General features: G+C 44.7%; 1 protein-coding gene across 1 annotated transcript in view; it reads left to right on the top strand.

Annotated features, from left to right (window-relative positions):
- The window catches only part of LOC126418624 (netrin receptor UNC5C), a 346615-nt gene that overhangs the window by 293726 nt on the left and 30107 nt on the right, over positions 1-22782 (top strand). Inside the window, exons 8-10 of the mRNA XM_050085470.1 lie at positions 7248-7301; positions 11278-11670; positions 13447-13793. Of these exons, the coding sequence (XP_049941427.1) occupies positions 7248-7301; positions 11278-11670; positions 13447-13793 (794 nt within the window). The remainder of the gene's footprint in view (positions 1-7247; positions 7302-11277; positions 11671-13446; positions 13794-22782) is intronic.

Below are 22782 nucleotides of genomic sequence, written 5' to 3'. Positions count from 1 at the left end.
CTCAAAACATGTCATTATGGCACAATATTTGTTTCTTAAACAAGTCACAGAAGACGTTCTCAATCACAACTGACATAATATGTGTTTTGCACTGTTGGCATCTGTATTTGGTTGTCATCCTCAAAAACTGAAGCAATACAGATCTACATGACCTACCACAACAGCAATTCACTCCGAAGTGACGCTTGATATCTGTTTAAAAACTTTTTCAAGTGATATAATGTAACAAAACGAAGAGTAAATATGTCTTTAATACTAGGATAAGGCTGTCTGTCTGAAGACTATCGCTATTTTAAATCACATCTGTATTCATTCAAAATATCTTTTCTTTTTTAAGTTAAATTTGTTTCAATATGTACGAGGGTCATGTTTTCAACCTCCGATCGGTCGCAAAATTAAAACCACAGTGAAAATCCTGTGAAGGTTTGCAAATGTGTATTGTGGATTGCCCCTAATATGCCCGTCTATCGCTCCATATCGTACTTTTTACTTACGAGTGCACACTGAGCACGTAAAGATGCCCAGAAAATAGAGCCCCCCGCCAAGTGAGGAATCCTGCTGAAGCGTTTCCCCTGATTTCACGCAGACCACATAGTGTAACTCTGATTCGTTTCTTTCTTCATGACAATTCTCGGCCGCATATTGCAAGTGTAACAACAATGTTCATCCACCGTTTTCGATGGGAACTGTTTGATTATCCGCCATACAGCCCCGATTTGGCTCCCTCTGGTTTTCATCTCTTCGCTTACATGAACCTCTGGCTATGAGGACAGCATTTTGGCACAGATAACTAGCTGCAGACCAGCTTAGAGAATTGGCGGAAGGCTGCTGCCTTTTACGACGATGGTATTGGAACGTCGGCAACATGCTACGATATTTGTCTAAGTCGAAGTGCGGCGACTATGTAGAAATATAGGTAAAGGATGTAATTAACTTTGCAAATTGAAACATATTTGATTTTCATCGTGGTTTCCCTTTCGATACCGATTGGAGGTTGAAAAAAAAATAGCCCTCGTATTAACACTATAGCAACCACACTTCAGCTCACTACTATTTCTGCCACTGTGTCTGCCAGCTTAGAAAAATAAAATAAATGAAATTTTAACGAAATTTAAAACGATTGAGAGATGATGTGTATAGTGTCTTTCTTAAAGGAATTATAGTGCGTCTTGCAAAACTGGTCTTAGATTTTGTGACTAATATTTCCGAAGTTAAGAGAATAAAATATTACGATTTATATTTCAGTGATATTAATTCAGCTGATGTGTTTGGTTTACAGGTGTATATGTAAAATATGATCTCTTGACCGCCAGCATCTGTTGAATAAGTGTCACTTTCCAAAACAGTCATTTACCTGAATCTTAATATTGTGCAACAACTTTCCTTTGTTAATACATAATACAATTTTTGTTTTAGCCAGATGAGAAGGTCCCCCATGAAATTTATTATTCTACAGCTGTCTTTAGTTGTTACAGATCCTCATCTCATGGCAGAAAAATGTGGGGGATGAATTAAACATTCCAAATGTGGATAAAGAACCGAATTCACTTGATGTAAATTTTGGTTAAGATCAAAGTTGTTGGTAGGGGTAATGATCGACTTTGCTTCGGTGATCGATAACCGATTATAAAGTATTATATCACAAACGCTGACTCAGATAGTCGTATATCAAAGAAATATGTGACCATTTATGTATGAGCACTATAAGCACAAACGATATTCCGTTCAGCTTTACAAACCTACAGACATACAGGTAGCAATTTCGAAACGGCAAAATTTAAACGTTCCCTACACAGGGTGTATCTTAATTAATGGCGAAAACCGATACTGATGGAAGTATACGATAACAGAAGCAAAAACGTTCAGTAAATATGGGTCTGCAAATGACCTGTTAACAAGATAGATGCGAATGAGTAGTAAAGAGCCGCCAAATATTGTCTCAGTTCATACAAATCTGTATGAAATATGAAATTTTTGGTTCAGTTCCACTACAATTGGGCTCATGTTTCTGGTATGGCCCACGGTTGAGTAATGTGGTAGATACATGACGGGGCACCAGCTCTCTCTGCTACTTATGTAATACCACATCTAACGAGCAAAATGGCCCAAAATCGATAGGCCGAGCATGGCCTCTACCTTAACCTCAAAATTACCTGCCTTCAGTCATCTGTAATTCTTTGACTTCGTTCATCAGAATTTGAACAGCGAAATGTACAGTCGTGTCAAGATTTGCGAAATGATTTTGTAGTGTTTTAAAAGATCCGTAACCCATTGTAGAGATGTGTACAGTGTTGAATCAAAACGCGAGGACGATATGTAGATCACATGCTTTGAAAGGTACGAATGAACAGTAAATTGTGACAATGTAACGTATTGAATCTGTATTGTATTTTTTTAAGAACAAGGATGAAATTCGAGCCGAATTGGTGGGGGACTCATTGGAAAAGTTTGGATTAGAAATACACTTGTACAAAGTAGTACACTAAAGTCAGTGTAGGTTGACAAGCGCCCATCTAGAGTATGCTGATATAATAGCTCCGTACTTAGCAATCGTATACAACCGCTCGCTCGACGAAAGATCTGTACCTAAGGACCGGAAAATAGCCCAGGTCTCACCAGAACTCAAGGAAGAAAATAGGAGTAATCCGCAGAATTGCAACCTCATATCACTGATGTCAATATGCAGGAGGATTTTGGAACATTATGAATTACGTGACAGAAAACGATCTGTTGACCCACAGGCACCAAGGATTCAGAAAATATCGCCCAGTATTCACACAAAAAAAATGAGTGATATCGACAGGGGATCTCAAATTGATTCGATATTTCCAGATGGCTTCAGTTGTGTGAATGGATTCGTGTTTTCCTGCCAGAAAGGTCACAGTTCGTAACAATCGACGGGAAGTCATCGAGTAAAACAGAAGAGGTTCTGGGTTTCCAATAGGAAGTGTTATGGGCCCACTGGTATTAATAACCTGTACAATCTATTTAGGAGACATTCAGAGCAGCCCACTTAGATTGTTTTCTGATGATGCTGTCATTTATCGTCTAGTAAAATCATCAACAGATCAAAACTAATTACAAAATGATTTAGACAAAATACCTACATTATGTGAAGAACGGTAGTTGGCCATAAATAATGAAAAGTCTGAGGTCATCCACATGGACTAAAAGCAATACCTTAAATTTTGGCCGCACGATAAATCATACGAATCTAAGAGCTGTCAATTCAACTGGAAACCTAAGGATAACAATTGTGAACAGTTTAAACTGGAACGATCACATAGATAATGTTGTGGGAAAGGCGCACCGAAGATTGCGTTTTGTTGGCAGGACACACAGAAGGTTGAAAGGTGGCTACACTGAGCCACAGCGCCAGAGATCGCGCTAGAGAGTATTGTTCCGCCGCCTCCACTGGCGGTGATTATTGAGAAGTAGCGGAGTGCAGTGCTTGTCGAGAGGTCGTGGTGGAGAGTGCTTGCTGAGATGTCGTAGTGAAGAGTGCTTGTTGAGAACTCGTAGTAGTCAGTGCTCGCTGAGATGTCGTAGTCGTAGTGGAGAGTGCTTGTTCCATGTTTTATGCAGTAGTTTGATGGGATAGACAGCAGATGTTGTTCTAATGGAGATATTGTAATAATCAGAGTGCTTTTCGTCAATATATATGAAGGTAAAAGAAAAAAATTTTTCCTTTTCTTTTTATTATCTCAATGTCTTAAATAATGCGTCATTACAGGTTCAGTCAACAATGCATCTGGCTTGTGTTCTTGTATTAGAGTGTAATTCTGGTTTTCTTGTGCAATTATAGTATTTCTATTTTTTTTAATTACTTCAGTATAAATGGTATTTAAAATTTCTTGTCTTGTTGAAGAAGAACCGTGCCAGATGTGTACGTTGAATCACACTCCCACACGCAGAACAATTACACTTGTGTTTTGGTTTCGTAGGTTTTATAGTTGCTGGGGACTTAATTAATTAATTGTGTTAACGGAAATTTTCTTTCATTCTTTGTTGTTATTCTATGCAGTCAGATTGCGTACAAATACTAGTCAGGGCCAACCGTTTACGAAACAGCGTAATCGGACATACAGCGACTAAAAAAATAAAAAAAAATATTTGCAAAAATAATAATTAAGCCCCCATGCAAGGTGCAGCAGGTTTGCTGAAGAAATGCCTGCACTATTCTTGTCGGTACTCTTCTGGAGTGTTGCTGCACGATATGGGATCCGTATCAGATAGAATTGACGGGGGACATCGAAAAAGCTCAAAGATGGGCAGCTCGCTTTGTGTTACCGCAGAACAGGCGAGAGAGAGTCACAGATGTGATACTCAAGTTCAGGTGGCAATCATTAAAATAAATGTGTTATTGTTAGGGTGAGACCTTTTCACGAAATTTCGGTCATCACCTTTCTCCGTATGCGAAAATATTCTGTTGATGCCAGCCTACAGTGGGAGGAAGGATCATCGTAATAAAATAAAAGCAATCAGAGCTGCCGCGGGCAGATTCAAATGTTCGTTTTTCCCCGTGTGGTGTTCGAGAGCGAAACGGTAGAGATGTTGTACGAAGGTGGTTTGTTGGAGAGTGGAAGGGTAGAGAAATTTTCTGAAGGTGGTTCGATGAATCTTCTTCCAGGAACTGAAGTGTGAATTGCAGAGTAGTCATGTAGATGCAGATGTCGGTGTAAATTCACTGTTATCTCCCGAATGGCTTGTTTGCGACTTCATGTTTACTAGAACGTTTTTGCTTCTGTTACCGTATACTTTCACCCCTTAGTAGTTATGACACACCCAGCGTACTTCTGATCTTGTTTTTGTGAAGATAAGATCAAATTCTGGATACAGCAAGGAACGAGCGATTATTTTCCCACGGACTGCGATCTGACGAGAAGAATTTTTAACAGTGATTGCTACACTGAAATGAGAGCCCTGTGCATCGGTCGTTAAAGTGTTTTTCAGAGAATTCGTGCTGACGCATAAGAGGGTTCGCGGAAGACACGTAGAACGTGCTAATGGTGACACGAAAAGGATGTGTAAAATCGATTGGAAACCGCATTCTACCGTGTCCGTGAGGCACAGACAGCATGTCTTTGATCGCTCCGGCGGATGTAATATGTGTCTCCATAAACTCCATTTAACGGTTCAGCTGAATAAAATCTGGAACTGTCCTCGATTTAGCTGCACAGTATAGCGTCGGCGCCGAGTGTCTGTTGGAAATGCATGCAGCAGCAGACCGTGCTGTTCCGTATCACATTAGAACCACAACGTTTCAAAATTTACGACGTCATACGCATCAAGAATTATTTCTGCTCCATCTTTCGAGCTCTTCCCTACTTACAGGCAGTATAAGCTACGACGAAAATCAAAACCAGATGGTAACATCTAGAAACACTTTTGTCACATGCGATGAACGGCTACTGCGGCTGAAGTCTTTCGTCATTATGAGAGTCGCAGTGATGGTAATTACACGTGTTTCTGTGACAAATCTAATAAACATATTGCTTCTCTATAATGACACGTACACATTACAGCACCACACCAAGTATTTACACAATATATAATTCTCCTTTAGCAATTCAGGGATTAGCTGGCTGTCTGTTGTGGCTTCTTCTACGTTGTCTCCGTATAACGCAGCTCCCTGTTGAACGTTATTTCATTAACCGTTTAAGTAATCTGCTATTTTCTCTTTTGTTTCTTTTAATTTTTGTTTGTATTGCTGTATTTTGTCATTTCGAACGAGTATATTGTGTCATAGTCTTATGAATTATAATACATAAGGCCTGAATCATTTTTGCCACCTACCGTAATATGCGGATGTGTTAGGAATGTACCTTATATCTACAATGATTATGATCATAATTCGGCAATACTCAGGCATCGTGCAAAACTTCACCTTTTTCATGCAAATTCAATCGCATGATTAACAACAAACACGCACGCACACCCACAGTTTTTATTGTGGTGTTTTCCTATATAGGTGACACAATCCATCCGCTAGTTAAATTAAGACGTAGGAGATTTTCAAAATTACCGACCATGGTTTCCACCATCTTTCACCGATCACTCTGATTCCTTCCTCTTTCTTCTTCTTCGTGTTTGTTGCTTTTCCGTCGCTTCCTAATTTTTCTTACGCGAACCTGTAAAATGGTGCTTAATGGAGAATGTGCACTGTCTTGCACACTTAGAGACGTAGCGAAATTCTCGTCTTGTTAAACTTGAATTAATTGCCACGAAAGAAGAAGATCAATATATGTAAACAAGGATACTGGATTCTACTTTCAAGTACCTATCGAAGTGGATAAGGTGCTGCAATCACCTTGCGCCAGAGTTAGGCTAAAATCCAGGCTTCCGGCGGTTTTAGTGTATGCCGAGATGATTCTGAGGTAAACCTTCAGATAATTCTGGGGTAAATCTTCCTACACGAAAAGCGTATTTTGGGCTCAGAAAAGGGCAGTTAGAGCAACGTGTGGTGTAAGTTCACGAACTTCTTGAAGAGCCCTGTACGGGAGTATGGAGAATTATAATACTGCCCTCTCAATATATGTATAATGTCGTTTGTTATTAACAATATGAGCTTATTGACAAGCATTAGCAGCTGCCACTCAGTTAATGCTAGGTAGACATCCTGTTTGAATTTGGATAGCACCTCCTTACTCTCTTGCAGAAAGACGTAAAGTATTCTGCTACATCTATTTTTTTGCCACCAGAAATAAGCAATCTTAGTAGCAAATCTAAATTGAAAAATTTGCTCCTTCTATTCTGTCAGGAGCGTACGGAATAATTTAAGCAACTGCCTGTCTCACATTACTGATTATACAAGTATACTCGAATACTCAGCAGCCTGCCGACGGCATAAGATTCATGTACATTTTATTTTATTTATTATTAACTTTTCCGATGTTTATTTCATGTACTGTCTCGTTCCATGACCGTGGAGATTGGCTCCTCTATTTGGTCCTGCGGAACTAGACGTGTAAATACTAATAAAAAGACATACTAAGAGGAGACGACTAATTTGTCTCCCCCTCCTCGACCAGTTCGAGCTTGTGCCCGATCAATAATGATCTCATCGCGGAAGTAGCGTAATGTCCCAAATTTCTTTCCTTTTAGTGCTTCCATCAAAAATGCAATTCAATCCTTTGTTAAATATATCATCTCCTAATTGCCATTCGTGCTCTGGAAAAAAATGAGGAGCAAGTGCAGCAATGGATATAGAGCTTTTTCAAGTGATGAATTTGTTATTTTTGTTTCAGGAAACCAGGCAGAAGCTGCTGGCAGCCATGACTCGGTGCAGCTGTCAGAAGAAGGTGAGCAACTGATCCCATTATTCGTACTTCAGCAATACACACTTACCTTCAAAGATTGTGTACAATCGCTACAGCGTTCTGCAGATGTAAACTACGATGATGAGTCAAAACATTATGACTGCCTCCTTGACAGCATATTGGTCCCCGTTTCAAACGCCGTATAACAGCGATTCTGCGAGGCATGGATTCTGCAGTGTCCCACATGTGTTCCAGCGTGTTCAAATAAGACGAATTTGGTGTCCGAGACGTCAGTATGAGTTCAATATTATATTCCTCAAACCACAGTAGCACGATTATGGCCTTTTGACAGGGACAGATATCTCGCTGAAAGGTTCTGTCGCCGTGGGGGAAGACATTAAGCATGAAGAGACACCCGTTGTCCGTGATAATGGTTACGTGGTCCACTGCTGTCAGTGAACATATGCTCCTTTCCTGTCGTGTTAACATCACAGAGCCACAAGTTACCCAAAATACGTACACACAATGCAAACTTGCTTTAATAATTGGCATAAGCCCACTTGATGATGGAATTTTAACCCTCCATAACGTATAATCGAAACAAAGTATGGAACTAGTTACAGTAACCTGTAGTGAAGTCATGGCCAAGGCTCTCGCAAAATGTTTGCATTTAAATACCGACATCTGGTACAGCACATTGGACTCGCATTCGGGAGGACGACGGTTCAATCCCGCATCCGGCCATCCTGATTTAGGTTTTCCGTGATTTCCCTAAATCGCTCCAGGCAAATGCCGGGATGGTTCCTTTGAAAGGACACGGATGACTTCCTTCCCCGTCCTTCCCTAATCCGTTGAGACCGATGACCTCGCTGTTTGGTCTCTTCCCCCCAAACAATCTTTCCTATCCTATCCTCCGTCTTCCATGGAGTGTTCTACTGTAAACTGCATTTGCAATAAACACATATTTCTTTTATTGTATGTATGAGTCTGAATCACAGCCACAAACCACTTGGTGTCCTGAAAGCAATAAAAAAAAAGATAGAGTAAAAATAGTAGCGTCTATAACAGTAAAAAGCACTGAAATGCCCTGCTTAATCCGCAGGACAGGGACGGATAGAATAAATTGTGGAAAGGGGCCAAAATAATGGGCTATCGGTTACACTCGAACATACAACTTAATTATTTGATCAAACATTACCAGATCCCAAAAAAAATTTTAAACACACAGCTTTAATCTTTTGCACTTAATTGCCGGCTGAAAGCCACTTTATGTAAAAACGGCTGAAGGCCAATAACTTAAAACGCAAGCATAATCAGAATTTTAAAAGGAAACCCTTATCTTAAAGCAGTTCTTTAGTTAGGCTGAAGTAGATAAGTTAAATTCAAATCGGCTGAAGGCCGAACACTTAAAACTCCAAAACATTAATTTTTTTTAAAAATACCAAAATCCTTAAGTGAAACAGTTCTTTAATTTAGGGTGAAGGTCTTAAGAACAAACAATTGAAACTCAATTCGGCTGAAGGCCGAAGACTTAAAAATTCAAAAAAAATTTTTTTTTTAATGCCAAAGGGTTTACGTGAAACAGTACCTTAAACTAGGCTGAAGGCCTTAAGAGCTCTACTTTAAAACACAAAACCGGCTAGAAGCCATACAAGTACCAACAACAAGAACAAATTTTAAAAAAATAAGGTGTGCACACAAGGGCTCCCAGACGTTCGAGGGTCGGCCTGTAATTCAAACACTAACCCTCGCTTAGGTGAGACAGGCAGTCGGGCCAACCATTCACGATCCGACGACAACCAAACCGACCGACAGTCAGCGGACCCACCGACAAGATAACTTCCACTTCATCCAACGGAACAACGTAGAAGATATTGGCGCCCACAACCAATCGTACACGAAGCTGTCAAACTACACACCGTGCTGGACAGCAACAACACAATGAGGAAACTAAACTGCCTGCAATTTACGTCAACGCTCAGGGCAGGTAACCGGAACGTTAACGGCCACAAGGCAGAAGATTCCGCTGGTGCAACAGGAGCAGCACTGGATGACGTAGCTTCTGTGAATGGTAGGTGTAAAGCCACTCGATATTCACAGGCGGTTGGTAGCAATATATGGAGAGTGTGCACCGTCACAAGAAAGTGATCTTGCAACATGACAATGCTTGTCTCCATAAGAGTAGGAAAACCACATCTCCCACCGCTGAAATGGGGTTCCCCGTACAACCTCACCCACCGTATTCTCCTCACTTGGCCACATTAACTTCTGTAGGTCTTGCTCGAACCCCTTTCCTGGAGCCTGTCGCACTCGTTCCCTGACAGCTGCTCACAGTTTGGGAAAGATTTCTTCATAGCCTCAAGTAGGTAGAAATCGAGAGGAACCAATGAGTATGGCAGTACATGGAACCCCGTTTCGACGATGGCAGCTGTGTTTTTCCGACTTGTATGGAGATGATCGTTGTCGGGTTTTAAGAGCACTTTTCGTGATGGTGCACGCTCTCCACACACTGCCACCAACCGCCTGCGAATATTTGCAGTGTTTACACTCTCCTTTCACAGAAACAAAGTAGTCCAGCGCTGTCCTTGATGATCACATACAATGTTCTCCGTTCACGTAATGAGAGCAGTTCGGAAAACGGGCTTTGCTGTGCAAGGTTACACTTATAGTGTCACAGTCAGACCGAAGTACTAAATATTTGCAACTGTAATGATGGGGAAAATAAAGTGAAAATCAAGATGGAAAGGCCCGTAAACACTGAAGCGCCAAAGAAACTAGTACAGCCATGTATATTCAAATACAGAGATATGTAAATAGGCAGAACAAGGCGCTGCGGTAGGCAACGCCTATATAAGACAACAAGTGTCTGCTGCAATTGTTAGATCGGTTACTGCTGTAGAATGGCAAGCTTTCAATCCTTAAGTGAGTTCGAAAGTGGTGTTATAGTCGGCGCACGAGCGATGGGACATAGCATCTCCGAGGTAGCGATGAAGTGGGGATTTTCCCCGTACGGCCATTTCACGAGTGTACCGTGAACATCAGGCATCCAGTAAAACATCAATCAAGCCTCTGACATCGCTGCGGCCGCATAAAGATCCTGCACGAACTGGACCAGCAACGAAGAATCGTTCAGCGTGACAGAAGTGCAACCCTTCCGCAAATTGCTGCAGATTTAAATGCTGGGCCATCAACAAGTGTCAGCGTGCGAACCATTCAACGAAACATCATTGATATGGGCTTTCGGAGTCGAAGGCCCACTCGTGTACACTTGATGACTGCACGACAAAAAGCTTTACGCCTCGCCAGGGACAGTCAACAACGACACTGGACTGTTGACGACTGGAAAAATGTTGCCTGGTGGGAGGTGTTTCAAATTGTATCGAGTGAATGGACGTGTATGGGTACTGAGAGAATCTGATGAACGAATGGATTCTGCATCTCAGCAGTGCACTGTTCAAGCTGGTGGAGTCTCTGTAATGGTGTGGGCCGTGTGCAATTGGAGTGATACGGGATCCCTGTTACGTCTAGATACGACTTTGACAAGTAACACGTACGTAAGCATCCTGTCTGATTACCTGCATCCATTCGTGTCCATAGTGCATTCCGAGAGACTTGGGCACTTCCAGCAGGGCAATGCGACACCCCACACGTCCAGAATTGCTCTTCAGCTTCTCCAGGAGAACTCTTCTGAGTTTAAATACTTGAGTTGGCCACTCCTCAGACATGAACATAATTGAGCATATGTGGGATGCCCTGTATCATGCGGTTCAGAAGAGATCTCCACCCCCTCGTACTCTTACGGATTTCTGGACAGCTTTGCCGGATTTATGGTGTCAATTCCCTCCATCACTACTTCAGACATTAGTCTAGCTCAAGCCACGTCGTGTTGGCGCACTTCTAGGTGCTCTCGGAGGCCCTACGCGATATTGGGCAGGTGTGCCAGTTTGTTTGAATCTTCAGTGTACATAGCAGGAAGATGAAAAGCTGAGTGTGTCAAGCGTGTGGTGTGTGTGCGCAGCGGTGCACCCGCCGGACGTGGCGCTGTACGTGGGCCTGGCCGTGGCGATGGTGGTGTTCGCGCTGATGGCGGCGGCGGGCGGCTACCGCTGGCTGTGGCGGCGCAAGGGCGCGCGCGCGGGCGGCGCCGGCGGCGGCCTGTACTCGCCCGCGTCGGCCGGCGACGTGGCGGCGGGCGCGCTCGCCGCAGACCCGGAGAAGCGCCGCCTGCAGCCCGACCTGACGCAGACGGCGGTGATCGCGGCCGCCTGCTACGAGTACCCCTACAGCGAGCCGCCGCCCCCGCCACCCGGCGCCCTCTCCCACGACGACGACGAGGAGGAGCACCACTACGACGAGCCGCTGCGGCCCGGCGGCTCCACCTCCAGCCTGAGCAGCGCCGGCACCGCCTCAGGTAGGCGCCACCTGCTGCCGCCAGCAGAGGCAAACGGCGTTTAAAAAAGGTGCCGCAGCAGGTGGCAATAGTAGAACTACACTACTGGCCATTAAAATTGCTACACCAAGAAGAAATGCAGATGATAAACGGGTATTCATTGGACAAATATGTTATACTAGAACTGACATGTGATTACATTTTCACGCAACTTCGGTGCATAGATCCTGAGAAATCAGTACCCAGAACAACCACCTCTGGCCGTAATAACGGCCTTGATACGCCTGGGCATTGAGTCAAACAGGGCTTGTATGGCGTGTACAGGAACAGCTGCCCATGCAGCTTCAACAAGATACCACAGTTCATTAAGAGTAGTGACTGGCGTATTGTGACGAGCCAGTTGCTCGGCCACCATTCACCAGACGTTTTCAATTGGTGAGACATCTGGAGAATGTGCTGGCCGGGGCAGCAGTCGAACATTTTCTATATCCAGAAAGGCCCGTACAGGACCTGCAACATGCGGTCATGCATTATCCTGCTCAAATGTAAGGTTTCGCAGGGAGCGAATGAAGTGTAGAGCCACGGGTTGTAACACATCTGAAATGTAACGTCCACTGTTCAAAGTACCGTCAATGCGAACAAGAGGTGACCGAGACGTGTAACCAGTGGCACCCCATACCATCACGCCGGGTGATACGCCAGTATGGCGATGACGAACACACGCTTCCAATGTGCGTTCACCGCGATGTCGCCAAACACGGATGCGGCCATCGTGATGCTGTAAACAGAACCTGGATTCATCTGAAAAAATGCCGTTTGCCATTCGTGCACCCAGGTTCGTCATTGAGTACACCATCGCAGGCACTCCTGTCAGTGATGCAGCGTCAAGGGTAACCGCAGCCATGGCCTCCGAGCTGATAGTCCATGCTGCTGCAAACGTCGTCGAACTGTTCATGCAAACGTCCCCATCTGTTGACTCAGGGATCGAGATGTGGATGCACGATCCGTTACAGCCATGTAAATAAGATGCCTGTCATCTCGACTGCTAGTGATACGAGTCCGCTGGGATCCAGCACGGCGTTCCGTATTACCCTCCTAAACGCACCGATTCCATATTCTGCTAACAGTCATTGCATCTCGACCAACGCGAGCAGCAATGTCGCGATACGATAAACCGCAATCGCAATAGGCTACAATCTGACCTTTATCAAAGTCGGAAACGTAGTGGTACGCATTTCTCCTCCTTACGCGAGGCATCACAACAACATTTCACCAGGCAACGCCAGTCAACTGCTGTTTGTGTGTGAGAAATCACTGTCAGCACGTTGTAGGTGTCGCCACCGGCGCCAACCCTGTGTGAATGCTCTGAAAAGCTAATCATTTGCATATCCCAGGGGCTTCTTACTGTCGGTTAAATTTCGCGTGTGTAGCACGTCATCTTCCTGGTGTAGCAATTTTAATGGCCAGTAGTGTATGTTAAAGTCCTATTGATGCCCCAAGCATCCAGTCAGTTGTATCAAATCGGTGAAGGTAAATTCGTTCGGTCCCTTCGTTGTAGTCGAGAGCGAGCTGAGGTGAGGCTTGCCCTTCGGGACAGAGGGTGGACTAGCGTAGCGCTGAGAACGGGAGTTTGTTTCTGCCCAGGGGCCAAGTTATCTTACGCGAGCTGTACGAATTCTAGGCCACTTACAGCGGCCCAGAGGGTTCGATATGGTGGTATGGTGGGGCAGCATCGCCGCAGCACCAGTGCGACCAGCCGCAGCCCTGTGTTGATGGAGTACGCTTTCCCGTTCGCAGTGCTGCAGGCGTCGCTGGAGCCGGAGCTGAGCGCGGCGGGCGTAGCGACGGCGGCGGGCGCGCGCCTCGAGCTGCCCGAGCTGGGCGTGGCGCTGACGGTGCCGCAGGGCGGCGTGGCGCGCGGACGGCGCCAGCGCGTGCTGGTGGCGCTGCTGCGCGACGCGCGCCCGCCGCTGCCCGACGGCTGCGTGCGCCTCTCGCCCGTCGTCATGTGCGGCCCGCTGCGCCTCGAACTCGCCAAGCCGCTCATCCTCAGCTTCCAGCACTGCGCCGCGCCGCCGCACGACGCCTGGCGCCTCTCCGTCTGGTGCTGCGACACGCCGCCCGGACAGCCGCCCTTCTGGCAGGTCAGTCCGTGCTGCGCGCGCACTCTCGCCGAGTACTCATGGCAAGTGAGTCTGCTGTAGAGGGCAAGTACGAGTCTAATAATGTACCGGCTGGTTATAATTAAACTTTCCCCACGCCGCCCGGGCACCCATCCTTCTGGCAGGTCAGTCCGTGCTGCACGCGCACTCTCGCCGAGTACTCGCGGCAAGTGAGTCTGCTGCAGAGAGTGAGTACGAGTCTGATAATGCACCGGCTGGTTACAATTAAACTTTCCCCACGCCGCCCGGGCACCCATCCTTCTGGCAGGTCTGTCCATGCTGCGTGTGCATTCTCCCCGAGTACTCGCGGCAAGTGAGTCTCCTGTAGAGAGTGAGTAGGAGTCTAATAGTGTACTGGCTGGTTATAATTAAACTTTCCCCACGCCGCCCGGGCACCCATCCTTCTGGCAGGTCTGTCCATGCTGCGTGTGCAGTCTCCCCGAGTACTCGCGGCAAGTGAGTCTCCTGTAGAGAGTGAGTAGGAGTCTAATAGTGTACTGGCTGGTTATAATTAAACTTTCCCCACGCCGCCCGGACAGCCGCCCTTCTGGCAGGTCAGTCCGTGCTGCGCGCGCACTCTTGCCGAGTACTCATGGCAAGTGAGTCTGCTGTAGAGGGCAAGTACGAGTCTAATAATGTACCGGCTGGTTATAATTAAACTTTCCCCACGCCGCCCGGGCACCCATCCTTCTGGCAGGTCAGTCCGTGCTGCACGCGCACTCTCGCCGAGTACTCGCGGCAAGTGAGTCTGCTGCAGAGAGTGAGTACGAGTCTGATAATGCACCGGCTGGTTATAATTAAACTTTCCCCACGCCGCCCGGGCACCCATCCTTCTGGCAGGTCTGTCCATGCTGCGTGTGCAGTCTCCCGAGTACTCGCGGCAAGTGAGTCTCCTGTAGAGAGTGAGTAGGAGTCTAATAATGTACCGGCTGGTTATAATTAAACTTTCCCCACGCCACCCGGGCACCCATCCTTCTGGCAGGTCAGTCCGTGCTGCACGTGCACTCTCGCCGAGTACTCGCGGCAAGTGAGTCTGCTGCAGAGAGTGAGTACGAGTCTGATAATGTACCGGCTGGTTATAATTAGACTTTCCCCACGCCGCCCGGGCAGCCGCCCTTCTGGCAGGTCAGTCCGTGCTGCACATGCACTCTTGACGAGTACTCGCGGCAAGTTAGTGTGCTGTACAGAGCGAGTACGAGTCTAATAATGTACTGGCTGGTTATAATTGAACTTTCCCCACGCCACCCAGGCAGCCGACCGTCTGGCAGGTGAGTCTGTGCTGCACGCACACTCTCGCCGAGTACTCGTGGCAAGTGAGAGAGCGAATACGAGTCTAATGTACCAGCTGGTTGTAATTAAACTTTCCCCATTTGACACATTATAACACGGAGACCAATTACTATACGAGTACCAGACTTTGTACCATTAATATCTAGAGTATGGGGTGCACGAGTTCCGTGCGTCACAGCGCCTCCGTCCAGTTCCAACTATGGCCACCAGGTGCCATGATCAGTCATCGTGATTCGTAAGGTTCATTTGAGCAGTTACCAGACAGTGCCAGACAACAGGCTGTACTGCGCATGCGCAGCTACGATGACGGATGCAGCCCGTGTTTGGTGCTTACTCTGCTCATACGCTTTTCGTCACTTTTCTGGTGGAATTTCGTGCATTGTGGGGCATCGCGTGACCATGTGCAGCCCTGCGGCGTGTTGTTGAGAGGACATACAAAGTTGTACTTAGAGCAATTGTTTTATCATATCCCACCCAGATAAAGGATGCAAATAAGGAAGCAGTTCTTGGCAAAATGTCATTTCAAAATTAAACTCCACAGCTCCATGTACCATAAAATTTTGCTATGTGGAGACTTTGACAGAATTTTTCTTTTTTTTAATTCGTACTCTGCAATATTGTTATGTAGCATTTCCAACAGGTTTATATCTACACAGCACTGCAAAAAGCTAGTAGGATGGAATACAAATTTCTTGCAAAAAAAAAAAAAAAAAAGACAGTTTCTTGTGTAGCTTACACCGGAACAAAGGACAATAAATTTCATGAAAATTTCAAAATGTGTAAAAAATTAATATGGTTGTCTGTGAGGCAAAGAAACTGTACAACTGACAGTTTATATTCTACTCTAGGAATAAATGTGAAGCCATGTGGAGAGTTTAAATGATAAAACACGGTATGCTGCCAGTCTACAATTTAGCATAGAATGATATTCTATAAATTTAAGACGTGAACACAAATTAAGAAATAACTTCTGGTCTTGTGATCGAAAAGCACTGTTTCCCAGAAGGCAGATTTGTAAAATTCTGCTACAGCTGGCATTATATTTGAAACAAAATATTTAATTCAAAACTACTGACCAAATTTGCCTACTTAATCAGCTTCAAGTCAGTGTTTACGTATGTTCGTACGTATATAGCATTAAGACATTTTACAGTGTCATAAAAGGAACAGGACATCAGAGACTACTCCAGCACCGAAGGAATTTCATAAACCATACTAAAATGTTTCATTCCCCTCTACTTGCACATTTCTATGTCCATTTGCACTCTGAAGTACCTGATACTCAGCTTTTCATGTGGTTTTCGTGATACCAATTTTCTTGGAGGTCCAGTACTGTATTCTCATGTTTGGTTCTTTATTATGGTATAACGTCTTTCGTCCCAGAAAATGAAAATTTGTACTTCAACTTGAACGAGGTTGAAAGTAGCCAATAGTGCGAAATGAAACACTTCGTTTCAAATAAACTAACTGCCTCAGCGGAAAAAAAATTAATAGAAGCAAATTTCTCTATAAAACAGACATAAATAGCTTCATTAAGACATTAATGGTTGATTGCTAATAACGTGGAAATAATATAAAATCAGAAAATTGAAACTACTAACTTATTTTGGTCTTTCATGGTTATGAGAATGTATATTAATTCACCCGGTCACAGAAATCTGTCATGATTTCATTTGACGTGGGAACTGTATACGAAGAGACCAGCAATATTGCGAAGACACGAAACATATACACGGGTCACGTGGGGAAGGATCCCCACTATAACTCAGCTTGCTCTGCGCATGCGCGAATCTGGCAGCTTGGGCGCGCCAGAAAAATTTTTCTGGATAGCTTCTGGCTACTTGCTGCTACTGCTCATACGGCAAACAGCCACGCTTCAAGTAGCCAGAAGCAGAAGGAAGGCACTGCTCATACGCGAATTCAGCTCTGTAAATGAACACGAGCCCGCTTGCAAGTGCTCATACGAACCTATAGTCTCACACACCTGAGCAGTCGCAGTGCACTTGTTGACGTGTCAACATGAGCTTGTACAAAAGGAGCAGGACATTATTGATGAAGCTCTATTATCAAAACAACAGTAATGCTGCAGCTGCACTTCGAGAATATCGACTACTTAAAGTATTACGGAATGGTCCTCTTTCTCCACCTGCTGTGCGGAGCATAATGAAGAAGTTCGAATTAGCTGTAGAACTGGCCGTCGCTAGGGGAAGAGGCCGACTACCGGTTGCATCACAGGTGGTTGATGAAATCGCTGTTGCTATGGAAGACAACGCTGCGCGCAGTTCCCGATCGTCAGCAATGCGCGTGCTGTGCCATGACAGTTGAACATCCTGTGGTCCACTGTACGGAAGGTGCTTCGAACCATTCTCAAATGTTATCTGTACAAGAACCATATCATACGGCAGCACGCACCACAGGACGCACAACTGCGTATTGTCTTCGCTCTCCACTTTTTCGCAAGGATTGAAGTTGACGAAAGTTGGCCCTGGACCTTCCTGCGGACAAACGAAGATCATTTTTGTCTGGCGGGTGAGGTGAACACACAGAATGGTCGAATATGGGAAACTTCACCTCCAGTCACTGTGCATGAAGTTCCTATGTATGGTAAAGGTATCACCGTATGTTGTAGCTTCACGGCTACATTCATCATTGGCCCAATCTTTTTTTAACAGTTCGGCGCTCCGCTCAAGTACCAAAGACGGGCTGTGTGACTGGCCAGCGTTACTGCGATATGCTTCGCCAGCATGTCATACCCGCCCTACAGGAGAGAGACGAATTGAACTCAACAGTTTCCACGCGAGATGGGGCTCCACCGCACATCGCTCGTGAATTTCACCTGCTTCTCCGAAACACATTTGGAACTATCGGCCGGTCGTTTCCAAATTATTGGCCAGGACGATCACCTGATCTCACTCCCTCTGATTTCAGGTTGTGGGGCTACCTTAAGGATAGGGTTCACTAGGGGAACAGTAAAACGACAGTAAGGCTGCAGTTGCACTTCGAGAACATCACCAGCTGAAAGGATTTCGGAAGGGTCCTCTTTCTCTACCTGCTGTGAGGAACATGATGAAAAAGTTCGGATCAATTGGAGGACTGGGCATCGCTCCGGAAAGAGGCCGACGACCGGTTGCACCACAGGTGGTTTATGAAATTGCTGTTGCTATGGCAGACAACGCTGCTCGCAATTTCCGGTCGTCAAGCAGTGCGCGTGCTGTGTCACGAAAATTGAACATCCCATGGTCCACTGTACGGAAGGTGCTTCGAATCATTCTCAAATAGTACCTATACAAGATCCACATCGCACAGTAGACTGCACCACAGGACACGCAACGACGTGTTCACTTGTCTCTCTCGCAATGATTGAAGTTGGCGAGAGCTGGCCCTGGACCACCCTGTGGACAAACGAAGTTCATTTTTCTCTGACGGGTGAGGTGAACGCACAGAATTGCCGATTGTGGGTATCTTCACCTCCAGTCACTGTGCATGAAGTTCCTCTTTATGGTGAACATGTCACCGTATGGCGCAGCTTCACGACTACATTCATCGTTGGCTCATTCTCTTCTGAACAGGTTGGTGTTCAGGGATCAAAGACGTGCTGTTTGACTGGCCAGCGCTACTGCGATATACTTCGCCAGCATGTCATACCCACCCTGCAGAAGAGAGAGTCGTTGAACTCAACAGTTTTCACGCAAGTTGGGGCCCCACCGCACACCGCTCATGAACTTCACCTGCTTCTCCGAAACCCATTTGGAATTATCGGCCGATCGTTTCCAAATGCTTCACCAGCACGATCGCCTGATCTCACTCCCTCTGATTTCTGGTTGTGGGGTTACCTGAAGGACAGAGTTTACTAGGGGAACATTCACACATGTGCTGATCTGAAGCGCAGCTTATCAAGAGAGCTACATACATGTTTCGTTCTGCTGTGCAGAATGCAGTCATGCGCTTTCAGACTCTTCTGTACGCTCAAGGGCGCCATATTGAGCCCCTTTTGTGGCAGTAATGGTACCGGTTTGTAATGGTATTGTGTACCCTAGAAGCACATTACAACTGTTTCAGTTGAACTGATTCTACAATACCTCTCTTTCGCATGTCCTCGATATTAATGGTACCAAGTTTGGTTCTCATACGGTAATTAGTTTCCGTGTTATAACGTATTAAATAGGGATAGTCTGATTATAAAAATGGTTCAAATGACTCTCAGCACTATGGGACCTAACATCTGAGGTCATCAGTCCCCTAGACTTAGAACTACTTAAACCTAATTAATCTAAGGATATCACACACATCCATGCCCGATGCAGGATTCGAACAGTTTTTTATAATTTGACAATTGTACATGATAAACTGTTAGGGTGTTGGGAGAACTACCTTCTGACACTTTTTTTTTTTTTTTGGTTCAATGAAAATTTTGTGGTATTGAAGCACAGAATATTTAAACTTTTGAGAAAACCCGGTTTTTCGCGCTACTCAGTGTTTATCACACCTTATCTCTTAAACTACGTGTCTTACGACAACATAATTTTATAGTTGGCTTCAGTAATATATGTCGATTACGCGTGCAAAGTCTCTGGCCAATAAAGTCAGTTACAGTGAAGTAATAAAGTAAAGGGTCACGAATGATGCAGACTTTTTTTAGCAAACCGACATCCTAAATGTAGTAACCGACAAGCATTTCCGCTTTACACTTTTTGTGGAGGGTCAAATCGAAAAAAAAAGTTTCGGAAAGGTTTGAATTTATTGCCGACCGCGGTAGTCGAGCGGTTCTCGGCGCTTCCTTCAGTCCGAAACCGCGCAGGTTCCAATCCTCCCTCGGGCATGTATGTGCGTGATGTCCTTAGGTTAGTTAGGTTTAAGTAGTTCTAAGTTCTAGGGGACTGATGACCTCAGATGTTAAGCCCCATAGTGCTCAGAGCCATTTTCTTTAATTTATTTTTGCAGTTTGTTGGAAGTCGGTGTGTGTTATAGCTCGTCCTAGCCGAGAGCAGTATTGTGCTGTTCACTGGCGCGACGTTAAGTTCCAGCGTGCTACATTTTGCTGTTACAGGCGCGGTGCAGTGCTGCGCGACAGTAGTAGCACAGAGTAGTATATCACAAAACCTATTTACAGACACCTGGCAAATCCTGAATTTCTGAAGAAGTGTCTGCATGGTCAGACTCAAAATCGCAATGAGTCGTTCAATAATCTTATGTGGACTTGCTGACCAAAAAAAAAATTTTTTTGTGGGAATGAAGAGACTGAAGTGGGGGCTCAGTGATGTTGTTGTTGCTTTTAATGATGGCAACATTGGTAGGGTAAAAGTGCTACAGCATATGGGAATTAATCCTGGAGGAAACTGCATCAGAGAACTTGAACAGGTGGACAAGGTTCGCATTGATTAAGCAGAGTATGCAGCACAGTTGGCCACTAAGAAGTCAAGAAAGAAGAAAAGAAGAAAGAACTTGGGAAAAGCTCAAGAGGATGATATACAGTATGGTGCAGGGTGCTTTTCTTTCACTGCTGCCATGTCCCGCACTGACGCAGTGTCGGCATTGTTAGGAACGGATTTGGCAAAGTTAGTGGAAAGGGGTAGCCGGATGCCCTTCCTGCCGCCACCCCGTACCCCCCCCCCCCCCCCCCCCCCCCCCCGGGACAGGATTTGTGTAGCCCTGCTGTCTGCATTTAGTGTAATTCATGGAGTAGTGCGAACGTGTTCAGACGTCCGCGAGTCGTGGAACTGAGATGGAATGTGGGACCAGCCCGGTATTCACCTAGTGGGATGTGGAAAACCGCCTAAAAACAACATCCAGGCTGGCCGGCACACCAACCGACGCCGGTAATCCGCCGGGCGGATTCGATCCGGGGCCGGTGCGCCTACCCGAGTCCAGGAAGCAGTGCATTAGCGCTCTCGGCTAACCTGGCGGGTTGGTGCAGGGTGCTTCTGACTGACTAGAAATAAAAAAATTAAGCATATATTAAGTGAGTTACAGTCTTTTGCAACTTTAGATGCCGTTCCTGAAAATTTACATTTTCTGTTGCATTTTTCCCTAAATCTCAGATACCACTTCGAGTAGAGTATTCAAATTTTCAGGGAGTAATAACATAAACATCCTGAGTCTACCGAAGTAAAAGAAGAACATAATGTTGTGTATAATTAAAATTATTTAGGATAACGTACAAAAAAAGTACCCAAAATTTTAACCATTTAGTTAAAAATTTGTATTTCTGAAAGCAGTGGCTGAAATGCAATTATTATAGTTCCGTAGACTCAGAACATACAGTTTAGTGTCCTGTAAAAGTTTCATGTCAATGGCTACAGTGGTTCCTGAAATACGGGGCAGCCAAGAAACTAAATGTAACACTGTCGGAATAGTGCGTTCCAACTCCCCTTAAACTGGCGTGGAAAAAAACGATATAACCGAAAAATTGGTTGTGTAACGTCCCATTAAAAAAAATAATGAATTACTGTGCTGATAAACCTCTTACGTTACTTAATTTTCAAACAGCTGAGCAGAACTGAACGTACTCAGACATTTCTCTCTTTTCTTATTCTGATCAACACTAAACTGACACACAATATTTTTTAGCGCAGCGCAATGTGACTTTCAATAATCCGTACAAAAGAATGGCCCCGACTAACAATAACCTATACCTTTCATGAATTACTTACCTCACAAAAATCTTCGTTACTCGAACTACTGCAATACAGAGCGCCAATACTGCCAACTAAATAAAAGATTCTAGCTACTGAAGGCACTAACTACTGATAGGTATAGTAAGCAAATGAAATATTTTTATAGAGAACAAACAATGTATTTACCTTAATAATATTCAAAAGTCATCATATATATATATCAGTTCATGATATACAGTATTACAAATTTACTCTTTCTGATGGACACACGTCCAGATCGTCCGCTCTCAAAATTCTGACGTCTCTCTCTCCCCACATCCACCACTGCTGGCGGCTCACCTCCAACTGCAGAACGCTACGCGCTGTTCACATCCAACCATGGAGGTAAAAATAAGAGGAGTTGTCATGACGTCACAAACTTGAAGCCGACCCAAGTCAAGATTCGCCATGTTAACTACCCCAAAACATTCGCTTCTGGTAGTTTGATTCCGTGTAGTCGTGAAGTGTTTTGATAAAAAATGCCGGCTTGCGTCGCTTACTGGTGTACTAATCGTTCTGATTGTAGTGTAAAGTTTAAACAAATCCCTTTTCATTCGTAAGTGGACTTATTTAAGCGCTATTTTCTTATATATACTTGAAATTCTGATGCACTGTAAAGTTCTACAGTATGGTTTTATTTCTGTGATTTGACTTTAGATTTCCTATCAGTCCAATGCAAAGAACTCTCTGGAGGTGAGCAATACACTTGGTTTTCATAGTTTGGTTATTCCCAAGTAACTGAAAAGTCATGGCAAGAAATATCATGGAAATGGAGACTAATGTTTTAAAATGCGATAATTTAATATAAAAGAAGTGTAACTTGATGTAGTTCATTAAATCTTCAGCAAAATCTGTGGAACACATGTTACAGTGGTTAAATTATGAGTACTTAAAGGGTTACACATTTGTTAAGGCAAAGTTCCCTAACTGTGTCCAGGCTATTTAGATCATTACATTAATCACTGTGTTGTCGTGTTACCCTGTAAATTGCTGTTATTTGCCACACTGAATGTCACTTGGTAGGTACA

Source organism: Schistocerca serialis, chromosome 9 (genome assembly GCF_023864345.2).
Source record: "Schistocerca serialis cubense isolate TAMUIC-IGC-003099 chromosome 9, iqSchSeri2.2, whole genome shotgun sequence".
Classification (NCBI taxonomy): Eukaryota; Metazoa; Arthropoda; class Insecta; order Orthoptera; family Acrididae; genus Schistocerca; species Schistocerca serialis.
Note: the sequence above shows the minus strand (reverse complement) of the source record. Positions and strands in the feature narration are given on the sequence as shown.